The 20,000-nt window shown below is 54.4% G+C and overlaps 2 protein-coding genes across 2 annotated transcripts in view; one reads left to right on the top strand and one right to left on the bottom strand.

The window, feature by feature from the left end:
* Positions 1–8,430, bottom strand: part of LOC119112217 (glycine dehydrogenase (decarboxylating), mitochondrial) — an 18,090-nt gene extending 9,660 nt beyond the window's left edge. The window contains exons 1-10 of the mRNA XM_037236314.1: positions 8,214–8,430; positions 7,267–7,345; positions 6,760–6,895; positions 5,731–5,895; positions 4,675–4,900; positions 3,885–4,081; positions 2,883–3,030; positions 2,446–2,640; positions 1,258–1,527; positions 836–1,020 (exon numbers count right to left, since the gene is read on the bottom strand). Of these exons, the coding sequence (XP_037092209.1) occupies positions 836–1,020; positions 1,258–1,527; positions 2,446–2,640; positions 2,883–3,030; positions 3,885–4,081; positions 4,675–4,900; positions 5,731–5,895; positions 6,760–6,895; positions 7,267–7,345; positions 8,214–8,402 (1,790 nt within the window). The 5' untranslated portion in view covers positions 8,403–8,430. The remainder of the gene's footprint in view (positions 1–835; positions 1,021–1,257; positions 1,528–2,445; positions 2,641–2,882; positions 3,031–3,884; positions 4,082–4,674; positions 4,901–5,730; positions 5,896–6,759; positions 6,896–7,266; positions 7,346–8,213) is intronic.
* A 10,040-nt stretch (positions 8,431–18,470) lies between these two features.
* Positions 18,471–20,000, top strand: part of LOC119113212 (uncharacterized) — a gene marked incomplete in the record, with an annotated part of 11,965 nt that continues 10,435 nt past the window's right edge. The window contains 1 exon segment of the mRNA XM_037237568.1: positions 18,471–18,874. Coding sequence (XP_037093463.1) covers positions 18,815–18,874 — 60 coding nt within the window.

Genomic DNA, 20,000 nt, shown 5'->3' with positions numbered 1-20,000 from the left:
TTAGGAGATACCCGTCCTATAGACCTCTCAAAGGCTAGATGAGGCATCTGCGTTTATCTCGCTACGGCTATGTATGGCTGCGATCCGGCTGACGCGCATCTAGCTTGTCGGGCTATGAATGCATCAGACTGCTTACACTGCGACCTGAACCGACTCACCAATGCATGAACTGGCTGGCTGAACTCCGATTAAAAGCCGCAACAACTTGTCATGGGAATCGATTCCACTCACATCCAAGGCCAGTTTGGTTTATTCCGAAGTTGATGCAGGCTCCGAACTGAATTAAATACGTCAAGCGGTAATGAACGGCTTCGAACGTGAATCTAGATAAGCGATTTTTACTGCTTGAGGATTTTTGCTGATGACCAAGCGCTTTAAGTGACGTTTTCAACCGAATGCTTAGTGCAAGCGTAATAACGGAAACATCTACGGCAGGAGACAGAACAAGTTTGTCATTCGCTTGCACGAGCCATCTTTTCTATGTGAAAAACTACGCTGCAGTTTTCATACAGTTGGGAGGACAGTCCCCCTTCCAGAAAAGTTGACTCGGAATGTGTCCGCCCTCCCCTGTAACAGATCCATGCATTCCACGTTCCATTCATGGGTAGGGTCCTTGAAAATAAAAGTGAAAAGCATTTGCAATTATTTTTGTAGTTTCAACAGCTTAATGTAAACTATTTCCAGTTTAATGTTGTACCCCCTAGCTGCCAAACACGCTTTACGTCACGTACACGGACCGCCTCTTTCCTATCACGCCTGGACGCACCCTGATCAGCCACCTGACCCATGACCATACTGCCCCTGAGCACCCCTGGTGAGGACCCGCCAATCTCACCTGTTGGGCTGGAATGAGATCTTGTCGTAGCCTGTGATCTCGCAGAGATCATGCTCGAGCTCGTCGAACAGCTCCTTGTAGCCCTGCGCCTGCTCTTGCGGGCAGAATGGGTGCAGCTCGGTGAAGTGTGGGAAGCTGCACGGCTGCATCTCCGTCGTGCTGTTCAGCTTCATTGTGCACGAGCCCTGCCCACCGTCACCGAGAGATCACGCGTGACCGACATCAGCAAACAGTTTGCTCCATCAGCAAAGCCGCAGGTGACATCAGTGGACAGATGGTGAGCCTGAGCGAGGGATCGGAACCTCTCAAAACTGCGCGGGGTTCGACGTGGCTGCTCTTAGTTCTTGCATCTCAGGGTCCATTTTAGGATGTTACCGCTCCTCTAACCTCGCAGCTGACGTGAACCGGTGGCATGAGCTCACCAGCGGGATCATGGAGTGCACCAGCGAGACGTCCTTGTTCTCCAGGAATTTCATATAGCGCACGATCTGCGTCTCCGACTGGTGTGCGCTGAACACCGGATGCTGGAGGTAGGTGGAGGTACGCCGGAACGGGGAGTCCAGAATGCTGCCCTCGATGTGCTCCTGGTCCACCAGCGACGCGACGTCGTCGGCCGTCTTGGAGGACTCGAACACCCACAACAGGTCGTCGATGTCGTGTGCCTCCACCGTCTCGTCCAGTGACAGTCCCACCTGACAGGCGGCGCAGGTCGCGAGGGCTGATAAGGGACTGCTAATGTCGCCCACCCACCAAATTATGGTCAAGCGACAGCTCCCACCCCACAGTACGTCTGTTGCAATAGATACATGCTTAGGTAGGCATACGAGCAATACGGATGGACTCGAGCCTGTCAATTCAAATTGATTGCACCTGGAATCGATCACAATATGGGAGCTCGTCAAAAGCACGACTCAGTTCGAACTGAAGAGTTGCCTTCATCTAGGGCCGTTGCATGTGCAGACACTGTCGCGCCTTAAATTATCCGGTGGCTGGTCGCTCGGGACAGTGTAAGGCAGGACTCATGGCACAGGCGGCCCGGTCACAACTGGATGGCACGCTCGTGCACATGTGGCGCCGAGCCGGCCGGCAGCAACGTCTGCGCATGCGCCCAGTCATCCTCACACCTGTACAACCCGAGCTCAGCCGGCGAGCATGAGCGGCGCGTTCAGGGGCTCCACCGGTGAGCATGAGCGGCGCGTTCAGGGGCTCTGCCGGTGAGCATGAGCGGCGCGTTCAGGGGCTTAGTCGGTGAGCCTGAGCGGCCCGTTCAGGGCTTCAGCCAGTGAGCCTGAGCGGCACGTTCAGGAGAATTACCCAGCGGTCGCTCCTCGGCACCCGCCACGTTGCGAAGGAGTGCTGCCAACCGCGATGGAAAGAGCAAGGCGGACCGGCATCGCAGTGAACTGTGCATTGGTCGCTTCGAGTTTAGCATCAGTGAAAAGATATTGTGTGAGAACAAGGGACTTGGACTGGCCGCCCAGTCCGAAACCAAGACCCCGATACGTGTCGTTCAACCACGGTGCTATGACTCGGGTGAACTCACAAGGTCTACGGAGATGGCCACCCACATCAACTATTCGAGACGGCGTGGCTGTTTGCCCTCGACTCACGCATCCGTCGTTGTAGTAGCGCAGGTTGATCTCTTTCTGCATGGCTCGCAGCCGGATCTCCTGCTGCGACACCTTGGGCTTGATCTTGAGCGTGTCGTAAAACAGTGGGTTCAGGATGTCGTGACCCCCATCACGAAGTCCTTTTGCCAGGAGGAGTGTGGCGTTATGGATTTTCTTGGAGATCTTCTCGATACCCTGCAAACAATACCAGGTTAGATGTTTGACACAACTGGTACACCTATTCGTACGCAAGCGCGTAAGCAATGCCCAGCTTGAGCTTATCACCCTTAATCACAGCCTACAGCAGCCGACGACAGAACCACATTTTCGTCAGCTTCACTGAAGCCGGCATTGACGCGTCAGCGAAACGCTCCGTAAGCCCGACTGTGCCAGAATGGCTGTGAACCCAGCGCCAGTGCACCGGCGCAGCCGCCCACCTTCGGTCCGTGATAGACGGCGTACATGGCCGACATGTTCGCCAGCAGCGCCTGCGCCGTGCAGATGTTGCTGGTGGCCTTGTCGCGCTTGATGTGCTGCTCGCGGGTCTGCAACGCCAGCCGGTAGGCTACCTTGCCCTCCGCGTCCCTACCAGGGGCACCGGTCAGCATGAGGGCCGTGTCGGGTCACTACGCAGTGGCGGTTCACCTAACCATCTGCGCGTCCAGGGGGGGAGGTTCAGAGTCAGGTCCCCATCGGGCAATACGCGATGTCTTTCGCGTCCCTGAGCGGAAGGCAAGGGCGTACAGGCTAGTCCGTCCTGATTTCCTGATCTGGGACCAGAGGAACTCACGAGTCCGTCCTGCTGTCCTGACCTGAGACCAAAAAGGCCCTTGGAGCAGTCGAATTTAATTTTGTGAATAAGGTCCACAGCGACCCACGGCAGTTACTATCAAGCAGCGTTCGGCGTTTCCCGACCACATTTTGCAAAAACCCATAAAGCGTAAGTACGCGACACTGATTATTTCAACGGGTGAATTCCTGCGAATACGACAGCGGGCAAAGTCCGTTCGTGAAGAGGCTGTACGTCACTGTCGCGCTGGCGATTTCGGATCGCTCGTCCCCCGAGTGGCCACTCCTCAGAGACAGGCGCCCCGATATAGGGACCAGACGCTGGACTAGAGTGAGCTGTTTATTATCATTCGGGTCGTCAGGCACTCAGGCGGCTTGAAAAGCAAGACTAAGCAGAATCCCTCTTCATCGCACCGTTAGTGACGTCAGTCTTCACGCCGTGGGAAACTTCACTGACCCATTCATCCCGATCCTTATGAAATCGCACTTGGTTTAGCTAACCTGGCGCCTTTCATTATCTATGCGACATGGAGAAGACTGACACCACGACCCGATGGCAACCAATTGGGAGGCCCTACTGCCCTAGTGACCCTGCCTACCCACCTGGATCTACGGTGTCCCGACCTCGCCGCCGAGCAGCCCCCGCTGACCTGGTGACCCCGATCATCCGGCCGGGCATGTTGCGCACCAGGTGAGACTGGCAGGCGAAGAAGCCGGCATGCGGGCCGCCGTAGCCCGGCGGCACGCCCAGCCGCTGGCTCGTGCCCAGCGCTATGTCCACGCCCATCTCTCCTGGCGGCTTCAGGATGGCCAGCGCCATCAGGTCCGTGGCGCAGCAGACCAGCGTCTGTGGATATGAAGGGAGAGGGAGTCAGTGGCACAACAGACCAGCGCCTGTGGATATGGAGGGAGAGAGGGTCAGTGACACAGCAGACCAGCGTCTGTGGATATGGAGGGAGAGATGGTCAGTGGCGCAGCAGACCAGCGTCTGTGGATATGGAGGGAGAGAGGGTCAGTGGCGCAGCAGACAAGCGTCCGAGGATATGGAGGGAGAGAAGGTCATTGACAGAGCAGACCAACGCCTGTGGATATAGAGTGAGAGAGAGTCAGTGGCACGGCAGATCAACGCCTGTGGGATATGGAGGGAGTCAGAGGGTCATGGCGTCAGCAGACAAGCGGCCCGAGGATATGGGGGATAGAAGGTCATTGAGCAACGCCTGTGGAGAGAGCCGGTGGCGCAGGGAGCAGGGCCGTTGAGAGAATGAGCATGTTGGTGATGGAGCCCGGTGCTTGTGATGATGCGCCCAGAAATAGCAGTCTGCCACATTCCACCTGTCACTGCCGTGACTGCAGCTGTGGGTGCACGGCAGCAGCCGTCAACAGCTGCCGACTGTTGCGCCGTCTCCCGCCCGCCGGTACCCCTTCAGCCTGCCCACGTACCCCGTTGTCGTGGGCGCGCTGCACCAGCTCCGAGTGGTCGAGGATGGAGCCCTCCGTGTCCGGGTACTGGAACAGCACGCCGGTTACGTCCCGGGTGCCCAGCTCGGCCGTGGCCAGGTCGCCGACCTCGATGTGCAGGCCCAGCGGCTGGCAGCGCGTCTTCACCACGGCGATCGTCTGCGGGTGCAGCCGGTCCGAGACGATCACACGGCGCCGCTTGTTCACCCTGCGACGAGGAGCAGGGGGTGAGGGGGGCAGAAGGGGGGGGGGGCACGGTCAACACCCCGGGACGACTTCGGGACTTGACGGCTCCGATCAACGGCAGGACAGGAACTGGCCACGCATGCCAAACACTCTTGCCCAACAGCTGCTTGCCCAACAGCTGCTTGGAACTAACTGCCCCGGCTCCGCATCACTCCTAAGGCTCACTACAGTCTGAAGCCATCTGACTGCTGGAAACAGTGCAGACTGGGACTGTCAGCCGGCTACACAGTCCGAACACCATGGCATGGGCGGAGCATGCCAAGCCACCCCGATCAGATACAGTCGAAGTCGGTCGTTATGACCGGAGCCGCGGCGAACATACTGCCCTCATCCCGCTCCGCGCCAGTCGTAACAGCTGACGGACCTGTATTGACAGCTAACGGACCTTTAGTAACAGCTGACGGACATGTCGTAACACCTGACGAACCTGTACTAACACCTGACGAACCACAACTGACGGCCCCGTTCAAACAGATGACGGACCTTTAGTAACAGCTGACGGACCTGTCGTAACACCTGACGAACCTGTACTAACACCTGACGGACCACAGCTGGCGGCCCCGTTTAAACAGATGACGGACCTGTAGTAACACCTGACGAGCCTGTACTAACACCTGACGGACCACAGCTGACGGCCCCGTTTAAATAGATGACGGACCTGTAGTAACACCTGACGAGCCTGTACTAACACCTGACGGACCGCAGCTGACGGCCCCGTTTAAGCAGATGACGGACCTGTAGTAACACCTGACGGACCACAGCTGACGGATTCCGCTTAAACAGATGACGGACCTGTAGCACATGGCGATGGCCTCGGCGGCGGCGGTGCCCTCGTCCAGCAGGGAGGCATTAGCCGTGCTGAGGCCGGTCAGGTCGCTCACCATCGTCTGGTAGTTGAGCAGCGACTCCAGCCGCCCCTGCGCCACCTCCGGCTGGTACGGCGTGTACTGGGTCGTCCTGGACACCGACGGCGGGCTCAGAACCCACACCCCAGCGAGCCCTGACACTGGGCACGCGGAGGAAACACACGCACGCGCACTCGCACGCGCGCACCCGCACTCGCGCCAACGCCCAACAGCCCCACGGACAGAGGGTCTCCTTTTTGTGTGAAAATTCAACAGAGTTCTCATGATGACCGCCATTGACCTTCAATAGACAAAGAGAGTACGATAAAACGACGTTACCAGGGAAACATTGGCATCACCCATCGACAATGTTACATTAACAACACTCACAGCGTTGCCAATATAGCCAATATTTGCTTGGTAACGTCGTTATAAAAGGACCTCCTTGCTTTTTGAAGGTCGATAGCTGCCAGTATAAAACTTTGAGCTCATAATGCCGAAAAACCAGGATCTCAAAGCCCCGCCTGCCTATAAAGTCGAACAGAACTTGCTCCCGTGCCAGGACACGAAATTTTGAAATGTGAGCCGTGTTGGAGCATACGATCGTCCACCGTCATTCCCAGTAGAGCGTAGACGACAAACTTACCCTGACGTTGTCACCTACCCTGTGCCCCCTATCCACCTTTGGCAGCTTAACTTCGGTCCATAGGATCTGGCAGGGGCATGGTGGATGAAGGAAGAGCCACGTGATTTAGCGCTGCCCATCGACTGTTCCAAAGAAACAACCCACTTGCCAGGCCAAAACAAACGATTTGGGCCTGGCAGGTCGTGGAGTAGAACGCATCTCGACGAGTGTTTTGCGGTGCTGGACATGCCCCACATCTCGGGATATCTAACAGCGCGTCACCGCTGTCAGTGTCACGGCCAGTGTTATTGCGAGCCGTCGCTCTGGATGAGACCGAGCCCAGCGACTCACCAGCCGGGGTTCTCGAACATGTTCCTGGAGATGGTGTGCGGCACGCGGCAGTTGTAGTAGCCCATGCCGATGTAGGAGCGCCAGATTTGGTTCCGCTGCGCGATGTGCTGGATCCTCTCCAGAAGCTCATGCTCACCTGAGAGCAGCCGCGAGGGTTTGCGCAATACACTCAGGCCGAACGCTTCAATGCATCACCCGTCACCGGTTACTCATGTCGCATCAGTTGCCTGTTTCAGATGTGCGACGCAGCCTTTGTGCCGCTGGCATCCTGTGTGCCATGTATCAAGTGTATCACTTGCCACTCAGCATTTCGTAGACTATTTCCACGTCGAGGACAAAGTCAAAAATCCAAGTTAAGAAACTCTAAATAATGGCAGTGACACTCGCGAGGGGAAAAGAATGGCAGCCAGTCATGACCTGACAACGAGACGCATGCTGATGAGTTAACATATATGCTGTGCGTATCTGAGTGTTTTGTGTGCTGATGGATGCTGACGGCCCTCTTACTTTGAGGTTCCTCAATTTTTAGTGGCTCCTTGAGCTTGATGTTTCTGGGAACCGTGTTGTCAATCATTTCGTCCAGAGTCTGCAATTCATCATGTGGTTAGCATCCCGCGTGGTCAGTCATGTGGTCAGTGTGCCGGGCAGCGAATCGAACTGGCCGCAAAGGTGGCTTCAGGCCGGACAAAATGGACCGCCGTCTACTTTTGAGGCGCAAGAGCACTAGGCGCAGACATGTAAATGTATATCGATTGATAATGCAAATACGTACATAAGCCTTATACTGAACCCGACACATGAATCAGTCGGACAACCTGCAAAGTGCAACCCTGCTGTCGATACTCTCCCTTCAGACGCCAGTAGAAGTCGTGACCTGAATGACCCAGAGCATGCACGCCACGCAAACAGTTGCTGTGAGCCGGCGCTATATTCGGCCCGTGCGCCATCTTTTGGCAAAACATGCGAAACAGACATCTCCATGTGCGTTGTACGTAGAAGACTGATCGGTCTGCAAATGCCACGCGACGCGCCGGCATATTTTTTTGGTCCGTTCTTGTTTAGTTTCTTTGCTTAACGAATGACGTTTCGCTGTTCGAAGAACTGCGTCAGGTGTAAATATAGCCCCAGTTCGACGACTTCCCGCGCTGCGCCATTGCGGGCTAGCGCTCCGCGGTGTGACGTGAAGCTCGCGGTAGCGTCTGGCTATGGTCGTAAGCAAGAAATCAGGTGCCCGAGCAATCGCTGTTTTGCTATTAAACGACGACGCACAACATAGCAGTCGCTGTCACGCATTTTGTCAGCCCCTGGCCGCCACAGGGTGACCAGCGAGGCCTGGTCGGTAACAATGGTCTGGCAGTTACCCTGTCGCTGCGAGTAAGCCACGGGCGTCCCCAGCACCCCCAGCCCACCCGTCCCCCGCGCTGACCTCCTCGTCCGCATCTGCCGGCTCCCACCTGGTAGCCGAGCAGGTGGAGCATCTCCTGCTGATCGGCGTCACGTGGCCCGATGTGCTTCGCCTGGAAGTCGGGATTCTTGGGAATGAAGCGGTCGGCGGTGCCGGCGGCGGCGCTCATGCGCCGGTACAGGTAGGCGGCGCGCCGCGCCGGCCGCCGCGCGGCCGCCCTCACTCCGGCAGCGAACATCGTGACACTGTCCGTCCTCGTCGGTCGACGCTTGGCCACTGTCCGTGGCGCGCGGGGTCGATCCCGGCCGAGCAAGCCCGGTGGCGCCACCCGAACCGGACAGAACCGGCTGTCGAGCCGGCGGTGGCGGCGGCGGCGGCGGCGGAGCGACGCCGCATCCCCACCGACGGACGGAGCGCCGTGTCGATGCCGACGAAGGCGCGTCACGTGGCCGCACCGGCGGTGGTGTGCGCCGCTGGCCCCCACCCGGCGGCTGGGGTCGCCCCTGTCACGCTGCCGGCCGCCGCGCAGTTGCGGGGTCTGGACGGCGTGTCGTACCTCGAGGCCGGCCGGCCTGCGGGGTCTGGACGGCGTGTCGTACCTCGAGGCCGGCCGACCGCCAGCGGCGCACACCGCCACTGGCGTCAGCTGTTTATGCTGGCGCTGACCAGAGCTCTTTGTTTAATCTGAGTTGGGAATACAATGATGGGTGCATCACGGCAACCACGACACCCGCGGCGGTCACGACGGTCATAACACTGCATAGACCCCCGTTATCTGGAGCCCTAAACATGTTAGGACAATACGGAAGCCAGCGTTGTATAGCTCTTGGGAGCTCTATGTTAGATGGACACTTGTGGATAATGAGAGGTGTGGGATGTCATGTCGTATATCCGCTCAAAGGGTGACGGTTATTGCTGCATTAACCCGTCCGTCTGTATCATGAACTTTACATACCACGGCGATGACGAAAATACTGATTGAAAAGGTCTTCCAAAGTTATAAAATATGTGCTGTCAGACTCAAAATCGTACGGCCGCAACAGATCAAATCTGGCCACAAAGTCAATGCTTGACCCAGCTTGGCCTCGGGTGATCTCACTCTGAAAAAAGGTCATAGCGCTAGTGGTGTACCTCAGAGTAATAAAGTTAAGGCATGCTCTGTGAGAAATAAGCATTTATGCATTTATCAGTTTTCTACCGAGTATTGCGAACAATCGTTTGTCACCGACAACATATCACCTCGACAAAAAACATGAATTGTAAGCCATTTATAAATTTACACGTGACCATCAAACTCTCACATGTGTAAGATTATCTAACCTCAGATAGCCAAAACGCCAATGCTGTTCTCAAATCCGCTCAGAAAATATTCCGGAAAAAGGGTGATGGGGGGGGGGGGAGGGGGCTCTGAAGCCTCCACAAGGGATCCCGTGTCTATTATTCCTGCCAGTCAGTCGGCTTTTTCCGGGGCGTGCCGTGTTGACCGGCAGCAGCTGATCAGCTGGCGCGTGCCTTAGCTCTAGATCAGTGAGACCCATTCAGAAGTCGCGTTCGCTCGTGTCCGAGAATGACATGGAGATGCAGCCGTTTATCATACGTGCCAACAACATCGGGTCGGGTAGAGGGATGGTGAACTCTCGCCAACAGCAGCGGGCGACGCCGGTGGGTGTATGTTCACCAAGATGGCAACACATTCAGCAGCACATTCAAACAGCGAAGTAAACAAGATATGATTATCTGCTAGCATTGGCGAGCACGCTGATCACAATCGTTGAAGTGTGTCTTGTTTTTCTGGATGGTTGGTTGTTCTGCCGGTGGTTCGCTATGAGTGCTGACCAAGCCGGGTGGTACGACACATCGGCTGCTGACATGTGAGCACCTTACGACGTATCGGCTGCTGACGTGTGAGTAATTTACGACGCATCGGCTGCTGACGTGTGAGTACCTTACGACGCATCGGCTGCTGACGTGTGAGTTCTTTACGACGCATCAGCTGCAGACGTGTGAGTACCCTACGACGCATCGGCTGCTAACGTGCGAATGCCTTACCACGCATTGGCTGCTGACGTGTGAGTACCTTACGATATGCCAAGAACTATTTGATTTGGTACGAAATTCTACATGTGGGCTCTACCTACTTTTGTTGTCAAATCGATTAAGAAATGCCATGGTTCAGCCACCGCCTCGGCCTCCTACGCCAAACGACATACTGGCGACGCTGTCGCCAGGGCCATACATAAATATGAAGACAGCACAAAAAGGATTTGTTTGGTGGAGCTGCACCCGATTGGCATGCCAAGATTAATTGTGTGTCGTGTGCTTGTACAAGCTTGTCATATGTATCGTGTGCTCGTACAAGCTTTCCATACGTGTCCTCTTACAAGCAAGAGGACACATATGACGCATATGTCATGCCGGAAAGAGTCAGAGCACCAAAACAGAGTTTGATTGCCCGACGTCAGTTGATCCTGGCTGCCGCTGAAAAAATGAGCGGGTATCATTTTGAAGTTTTTACGTGCAACATTTCCCTTACCCAATCCACCCGATATTCATGGGATTGTACCCCCACACACCCGCTATCCATGCTTAATCAGTTATGCCCACCCGTCACCAGCCCACCGATAGGTTTACCCAATCCGATAAGTGCATTATCCTAAACGCATGCTGGTCCACAGCCTCGGCATGGCCAGACCGCACGTAAGCTATATATTCTGAAGAACGCTAAGATATAATGCAAGAAGAAAACGAAAGCGCCACAAGCTACTTGCGACAGGAATCTGTCCAAAAGACTCGCATTCGCAAGTTTTCACGCGGAAATCTGCTCAAGCGCAAATATTTCGAAATTGTGATGGTCAAAGCCACTTCACGCATCATGGCAACCACATGCCCAGAAGTCCCCGGGTGATGTGTCGGTCCAAATAAAGACGAGCCAGCAAGCGTGAGCACTACGTTAGCACTACCAGCGCTAGCGTGACGTCCACAGGAGGCGATACTACCGACGAAAACGTGACGTCACGAAAGGCGGCACTACCGGTGTCAACGTGACGTCACGGGAGGCGGCACTACCGGTGCAAACTGTGACGTCACGAAAAGCGGCACTACTGGCGTCATCGTGACGTCACGGAAGGTAGCACTACCGGCGTCAACGTGATGCCACACATTATGGGAGCCCCTAAACTACCTTTCGGTCTAAAGCCATTGGAGCGCAGGTCAGCTGACAGCCCGACGCCGGATTCCAGAGTTGCAGTCTCACGTCTGGAAGTGGCCAATAACAGCATGTAAGCGACACCGAACACGCGGTCTAAATTACTCCCTGTCGATTGCACGGCTGCTCGTCTGTGTGCACTTCGTTAGCCAGATGTAAAGCATAGACTGTTGCACGGATTTCGGTGAAATTCGTACAGATGACGGGCTCAACCTTCGTAACGATCTACGACATAAATTTACGCCGGTCCGATACTGTTGTCGGTCACGGTGTGCGCCACAACCAGACATGCTTTGACATTTCGCAGGAAACATTCTGCTTATATGTCGGATAGGATGAGTTGCGCAAAGTCCATGCCGCTGGAAATATACCACAAAGTTCTAGAAACAAATGCGCATATATATATATATATATATATATATATATATATATATATATATATATATATATAGTAGTTAACTTGTCCTTACGCAGGACGACTGCCAACTGTTGCAAGCATCAAAAACTAAAAAGAGCAATCAGGATTACGACTCGCTCTGCATTATTAAGACAGGACGCAATGTGGAGCTGGAGCTGGAGCTAAGACGGCTGGAGCCGATGTTTTAACGACACCACCGACACTGGCTCTTCGTGCAGAGGAGCAAGCATCAACCACTTGTCGTTTTTACCCTACCCTTCGTAAAACCTCTGAAAGTCAAACTTATGACTGTTCAGAGCGACGAATATCACCATCACAGCCAGGGTGCGGCCTGGCTGTGATGGCCCCGCCCTGCCCTGCCAATAGGTCCGCTTCCAGCAAAGTTATAATGGCGATTAGTCCGCTTTATTCTTTGTCAGGCCTTGTATGACTTATGTGAGCCAAATAGGAATACATTGGCAGCGTGACGCATTGTGATGAGGTTATCTGCAAGTACTGAAGAAGCATATCTATTTTTTGCACTATTTGGTGTAAGAAAGCGCAGCTGAACGTGGTGCTGAATTCACAGTTGTCCTGAACGTGCGCTGGCCAGATGTTCAAGGTTTGTAGAGACGGCAGTGCATTCAGCAGGCCAAACAGGGTCTTAACTAGAAGCACCGCAATTATTACACGGTTCCACTTTACACGCGGTGAGCGCATGCGATTGCATGTGATTGCACCGCAGTGATTGCCTGTGAATGATGCGCCGGTGCTTGCGTCAATGCCAGGGCTTATTCCGATTCTTGACTTACATAATGGCCGCCAGAGGTGAAATGATACCAAAACGTTGGTGTCAGATGCAATTAGCAATCGGTGGTCATTGCATTTCCTCTATTTAAACGTTACCCAATGGGTGGTAGAGAGTTACAATGGAAAAAATGTGCTGCAGAATATGCAATCTCTAATAACCGGTGTGCGAACAACAGTATAAAGCAAACGGATCTAAGGGTTGTTGGAAGGGCCCGGAAGCTGACACCACCTGTTTAGTGTTTGCTCGCCGCTCGCTGCGCAACCCGAGTCTTCACTGTCACCGCCCGCCTCCCATCCCCGCAGCCGGCGGCCATCCGACCAGACAGGGGCCGCCACAGATGGCGCTGCTCCATACTGAGTTGCTACGTAGATGGCGCTCTTCGTGACGCCACGGGCGTGGAGTTGTCAGAGGTGCACTCTTTCCAAGCGCGCGGCCACTTAAGGTTCAGGTGAAAGGAGTACCTACTTCTAATGTGGTACATTTGCTCTACACGGGATAGTATTCAATGGCACCGACTGTATCTCAGAGGAGGCGCTTAATGCTAACAGACAGCGCAGACATGCTGAAGTCTTGGAATAGGGAGGCGTGCCGATTAGCAAGCCTACGGAAATTTCGGGTGGTAAAAGGACGCAGCGGTGTTGCGGCAGCGAAGTTGCATCGATCGCCAGCATCGTCACGAAGCTATAAGTGTACGGTTAACACTTGTTGCAGGACTCGGGAATGGCAGTTTGGATGCGGATACGTACCACCGGTGTGAGTTTGCTGGCATTTGTCTGTAAATTATGAGAACATGCAGGGGCAGCTTACACAACCGAATTATTTTCCCCCCGAAAAACATGCGATAGAAAATGAGACAAGTATCCTGTAGTGCAAACACTTTTCCCGACTCGCACCGCAAACACTGGTTAAGATTAGTAAGTTTGTCTTTGTCAGACATTATTTTCTTACGCCATTATATTTTTATGGCTCTGGTTATCTCGTGTTTTATTTTCATCTTATTTTGCTAAACTGCGTCGTACCAAGTACGTAAAGGCTGTGGAGACATATATTTGGTAATCGCATGTTCCCTCAATTTCGGAGTCAAACTTGAAAACAAGTCATTGAAAGCCTCTTCGTGTCATACCTAGAGCCTCTTTGCATCAAAACACATAAAACTGCCTCCGGGGAGGGTGGTTCCCATGGTTCCCGTCAATGGGTCCTAATTTTGAATTGGATATTTCCCTGACGACAATAATGGGCCGTGACTATACCTGGAGGTGCTAGAAGAACAACGTTATTCAGGCGAAAGACACGATGCATGTGAAATACAAAACGTCCCACACCCTAAGACCCGATGTAGGCCAATCCGCACCGGCCCGCACGTCACCTCGCCGGTGCGTGCACGACATATAGGCCGCTAATCGCGGCACGGTGGTATACAGTAAAGGTAACCGCGTTGCACGCCACAAATATCGGACATGGCGAATAGTGCACGAACATTACGCACGTTTCGGCCATTCAGGCTATCACGTCCTATCGCTCGATATACGGTCCTGTGCCAAGGGCAGCCCAAAACACAGGCGACCAGGCTGAAATGCTTCGATGAGCCGTACACAGCACAAGCATAGAATGGAGCTTGCCGGCGGACATCAGTTCTGTCTCATCGGCTCTGCTTCATCATCGATGTGATTAGCTAACTGCATGGTAAGCCTAATGCCTTGACGTATTACCCCGGGCCACTGTGCCACAGACGTTTTCTACAGCTGACGATAATGAGGCAGCCGAAGGCTCGGGCCTCCGCCCTGCCGTGTTTGCGCTCTACCCTAGCTCCACTCTGCCATGTTTGCGCTCTAGCCTACCTCCGCTCTGTCGTGTTTGCGCTCTAGCCTAGCTCCACTCTGCCATGTTTGCGCTCTAGCCTAGCTCCACTCTGCCATGTTTGCGCTCTACCCTAGCTCCGCTCTGCCATGTTTGCGCTCTAGCCTACCTCCGCCCTGCCGTGCTTGCGCTCTACCCTAGCTCCGCTCTGCCATGTTTGCGCTCTAGCCTACCTCCGCCCTGCCGTGCTTGCGCTCTACCCTAGCTCCGCTCTGCCATGTTTGCGCTCTAGCCTACCTCCACTCTGCCATGTTTGCGCTCTATACCCTAGCTCCACTCTGCCATGTTTGCGCTCTAGCCTACCTCCGCTCTGTCGTGTTTGCGCTCTAGCCTAGCTCCGCTCTGCCGTGTTTGCGCTCTAGCCTACCTCCGCTCTGCCATGTTTGCGCTCTAGCCTACCTCCGCTCTGTCGTGTTTGCGCTCTAGCCTACCTCCGCTCTGTCGTGTTTGCGCTCTAGCCTAGCTCCGCTCTGCCATGTTTGCGCTCTAGCCTACCTCCGCTCTGTCGTGTTTGCGCTCTAGCCTACCTCCGCTCTGTCGTGTTTGCGCTCTAGCCTAGCTCCGCTCTGCCGTGTTTGCGCTCTAGCCTACCTCCGCTCTGCCGTGTTTGCGCTCTAGCCTACCTCCGCCCAGCCGTGTTTGCGCTCTAGCCTGGGTCGACCCTCCAGAGACGGAAGTCTCAGTAGCGTGATGCTTTTAATGCTCCAGTGCACAAAAGAAACCATGACCATGTTACCACCACCCGGCACCACCTGTGCGAGACAGCTGATCATCCGCACCTCGTATCCGACGTCATGCATGCGTCAACCGCGCACTTCTCAACTGGGTTTTCGCAGGCTTGGTCCGGCATTTAAGCGACTTGGCCAGGCCACAACAACAGGCTATACGATTATCTGGGCTCTTTCCATGAAAGAAAGGAAGGCAGATGAGTGGAAGCATGAAAGTATTAGTGCCAACAGCTTGGCTATAACCTAGTCGTCCGTTGATTACGTCACGCAGTTTGATCAATTTCAACCCCCTCACCTTGCACTGGTCTCACAGGGCAGCAATTCTCCCCCTCTGGTTACGCTGTGCTGAGCGTAAACTTCGAAAAAGGCAATGTCCGCTTAGGCGCTTGAAGTGCCAGAGACGCGAAACAACAATGGACGTACTGCTTGTCACGAGAGGACAGTGGTATACAGTTTGGGCAGTTAGTCTTATGAAGCTTCAACATGTTTTCCATCACGGCTGGGCATAACGCTACAGCTGGACGCAATGTTATTGCAAAGCAGAACTGCAGTCCCTGTCATGTCGAAAAGTCCTGCACTCCCGCTAATTTGCTGGGGACCAATTTCGCGGCGATAAAAGATTAAAGAACGTTCGTAAGTCCCTGTTCAGTCTCCAAAAGTCAAGTAATTCGCTCTCTTTGTATTGCGGATTTGCGCAACCCAACATGCAAGGCAAAGGAAGCTTAACAAGCTATCACAACGGTCCCGCTTAGCTTTCGGTAATCAGTTTTTAAGGGACAACGGAGTCGCTGCCATTCGGGGCCGGCCTGAATGTGCCATTCGACAGCAGACAGTGGAGGCGGAAGACATTAGCAGACAGCAGCAGACTCTTCAATGCAGTGACATCATGAGATAGAGTACAGACAGCATATAACAGGCCCACACAGCGAGCGACAGGACGCTACAAACGACTGTAGTCTCACAATAGTCGTACCTGTTTTCGATACGGAGACGTTTTGGAACGTTCGCTATGAACGTGAATTACCACTATACATTGGGGTGTGGCGTGGAAGGGGGGATCTCTTGGAATCAACTGAGACAAAGTTTTTCCTTGGCACATGGATAAACAATCTATTTTCCGGTATGTCGTACCGCACCGATGTAAATATTCGTGAGCCAACAGCGCATTTTCTTTGGTGAGCCCAGAAAATCGGATTCGATACTAGCGCCACCTACTTTGCGCAGTGACGCATTCCGCCAGCAGCCCGCGATCTTGTATTTTCCCACACTACCGGTACCTGGTGGAGTAAGCATGAAATAAATAAGACGAATAACATCAGCGAGAAATTGCCAAAGCAGCTAGCAAGTGTACTTTGCATTAAAAATATAATTTTTGGTAAACAGCGAAACTGTGGAATTATGAGAATGCTCCAGCAGACTGCGATAACTTCAAGGTTCCTATTATTTAGGCATCATTGTGGTGTTGAATTTCAGTTTGTATGCTTGTTGAAGTTGGTTATAAGGTCTTATTAGTTCAGCTTTGCCGGCACTGGTGCGTCTATGTCGAGCAATTACTTGGAGAAGCGTGTCGAAATTTACGCGGTTACGCACAAAGCATTTTGTATAGACCGCCTGGCTCCACTGTTCCACCAACTGCCAACTATGGGGGAAACCTTGAGTTACATCAAATGGCTGAGCGAACCGAAGAAAATATCCACTAATATCAACTTCAAGACCGTGAATGCAGAGTTCACGAAAATGACCAACGGAGGGATCCCTGTACATGATCTAAAATACGTGCCAGAAGTTATCAAGGGGGATTGATATGATCCATACAGAAGTATAAGAACGAAATCAAAGAAAAAAGAGAAGGACATAACAACGCCAAATTTAACAACCGCGAAATTAAACGAGCTTCTGACGTCGCGAAATGCAAGAGCAAGTTCCAGCTCAGCTCCTGACGCCCAGTTGCTTACAGAGTGCATCAAGAGGAATTTGCCTTCTTGAGGGACCAGTGCTGGCACCGGACGCTTACCCTGGGGTCATATAACCGGACTACGTCTGTAACTAGGGAGGCTCATGAAGTGCGGAGGGTGGCCAGACAACCCCAGGGGCGCCGTGGCTTGGCTGCCAGCAAAACGGTATCTGCTGCTGAATCTGAGCCGCCTCGCGCCGCCTGCTGAGCCCGCGCTGGCTGCTAGTGCTGAGCTGCTGAGCTGCTGAGCTGCTGAGCTGCTGAGCCTGCTTCGGACCAAGAAGTCTCAGCGCTGGAGAGTCGACCGAGAGTACGGATTCTGACACGACTCCGCACATGGTGAAAGGTGGCGACGACGCCCCTTTGCTCGTTCCGAGTGAGACCGCTGTCACTGCAGATAACAACTTTAACTATCTTTCTAAACTATTCTAACAGCTAAACCAACCAAGGCACGTCTTAGAGAAGTGAACGCTAAGAAGCTGTGTTATCAAAGGACTCGTACAATGACTTCATACTCAATAACACATTAAGTTTCTGTCGTATGACAATCAATCGAGCAGTGTCTGCTCCGCATATTAGACCTTAGACTTGGACATTTTCGCACAACGCTTTAAGAAGCGCTCTGTTTCATTCGTGAAGCTATTTTGCATCGCTTGCCACCCACGGCTTGATGTTACCTGCGCCGGCCGCCGCCGCCGCATACCGTTTGCCTCCGCGTGTGTCGCCGCTGCCCTCACGTGTGTCGCCGCTGCTCCCGCGAGTGTCGCCACTGCCCCTGAGTTTTTTGCCGCTGCCCCCGCGAGTGTCGTCGCTACCCCAGCGAGTGTCGCCACTGCCCCTGAGTTTTTCCCGGCTGCCCCCGCGAGTGTTGCCGTTGACCCCGCGTGTGTCGCCGCCGCCCCCGTGTGTGTCGACGCCGCCGCGGCGAGTGTCGCTGTTGACCCCGCGTATGTCGCCGCTGCCCCCGCGTGTGTCGACACTACCCTGCGAGTGTCGCCACTGCCCCTGAGTTTGTCGTCGCTGTTCCGCGTATGTCGCCGTCGACCTCGTATGTCGCCACTGCCCTGCGAGTGTCGCCACTGCCCCTGAGTTTGTCGTCGCTGTCCCCGCGTGTGTCGCCGCTGCCCTGCGAGTGTCGCCACTGCCCCTGAGTTTGTCGTCGCTGTCCCCGCGTGTGTCGTCGTCGACCTCGTGCGTCGCCGGCTGGCCGTCCGCGGCGGTTCGATACAGAGCCGGCGTCACAGTGCAATCGGCGGCCGCGCACTGTTTACCACATTGCCATAGCAATGCTGGTCGGGCACATGCAGGGCCGGGACACGGCGCGGCAGCACGGCACGACGCAGCGCAGGGCAGCAGACGGCGCGCCGGTCCGGCCGACGTCCAGCTCTGCGGCCGGCGGTGGTCACGGCGATCCGCCGGGATGGCGGCGGACTGAGTGGCGCCTCGGCACGGACATCTGAACAGAGTGGCGCGTCGGCAGCAAGGACCCCACACAGAGCTTGTGTCTGTGTAGCGCGGATCTCTGCAGGGCTCGCGTCGGTGTAGCGCGGATCTCTGCAGAGTTCGTGTCGGTGTAGCGCGGATCTCTGCAGGGCTCGTGTCGGTGTAGCGCGGATCTCTGCAGGGTTCGTGTCGGTGTAGCGCGGATCTCTGCAGAGTTCGTGTCGGTGTAGCGCGGCTCTGTGTAGGGCTTGCGGCATGGGCTGTGGACAGAGCGTCAACTCAGCGTACTCCAACCGCCGCACCATGCCAGGCAGGGTGAGCAGTGTGGTCCGGACCTGACCAGGCTTAACCTAGCTGGGGTGAGCTGTATGGTCCGAGCCTGACCAGGCTGTGTGGTCCGCACCTGACCAGGCTTGACCCGACCTGATCTAGTTCAACGTGATACTCAACGTGAGACAGCTGGATCTGACCTGATCTGACCTAGTGTGAGCTCGACGTGGGACAGTTGGATCCGACCTGATCTGACCTAGTCTGATCTCAACGTAGGGCAGTTGGATATGGCTGATCTGACCTAGTCTGATCTCAACATAAGACAGTTGGATCCGACTGATCTGTCCTAGTCTGATATCAATGTAAGACAACTGGATCTGACTGATCTGACCTAGTCTGAGTTCAACGTAAGACAGTTGGATCTGGCCTGATCTGGCCTAGTCTGAACTGATCCCATTCTACCTGGGATGATCTGCTCGAACGGAAATGACACAGGACCTGACCTGACCTGACCTGATCTGACCTAACCTAGATTGACCTGACATGATTCCGTCTGGGCTGAATTGCGAACTGCACTGACACTCTCCCTATTTGCCAGTCTCTCCCCAGGCTGTCAAACTCAGCCAGAGAGAGCTGTCCTCTACTTCTAGTCAAGTCTACTTCTAGATATATGTATGACAAGGGTCTCGGGTCCAAATAGGTATTTATGCAATCTAAAAGACACCAATTCGTAAAAAGAGGCTATATATGAAGTGGCCTGGGGGGTGCGAAGTTGTTTACGTGTTATCCTTATGTGCACATCAGCAATGTCCGCTTCCCTCCCCCAGCGGACCGTGTCAACAGGTCACTAACGTAGCGCAATTCCAGACAAGTGTGACTCATGTGTGCTGCTCCATGAGCACTGCCATACCGTGTGCTGCTCCATGAGCACTGTCATACCATGACACCCAGATCAGGGGTAACCTGAATAGTGTGACCAAAGAAATGTGGCCCATGTCCGCAGCTTTAATTGTTAGGACATCTCTCTCTCTCTCTCCTCTCTCCTCTCTCTCCCTCTCTCCTCTCTCTCTCTCTCCTCTCTCTCCACCCTCTCTCTCTCTCTCTCTCCCTCTCTCTCTCATCTCCGCTCTCTCCTCTCTCTCTCGTCTCCTCTCGCTCTCTCTCCTCACTC

The sequence above is a fragment of the Pollicipes pollicipes genome, unplaced genomic scaffold (genome assembly GCF_011947565.3).
Source record: "Pollicipes pollicipes isolate AB1234 unplaced genomic scaffold, Ppol_2.1 Scaffold_7261;HRSCAF=8764_pilon_pilon_pilon, whole genome shotgun sequence".
Lineage (NCBI taxonomy): Eukaryota > Metazoa > Arthropoda > Thecostraca > Pollicipedomorpha > Pollicipedidae > Pollicipes > Pollicipes pollicipes.
The sequence above is the reverse complement of the archived record's forward strand: the minus strand, read 5'-3'. Positions and strand labels throughout refer to the sequence as shown.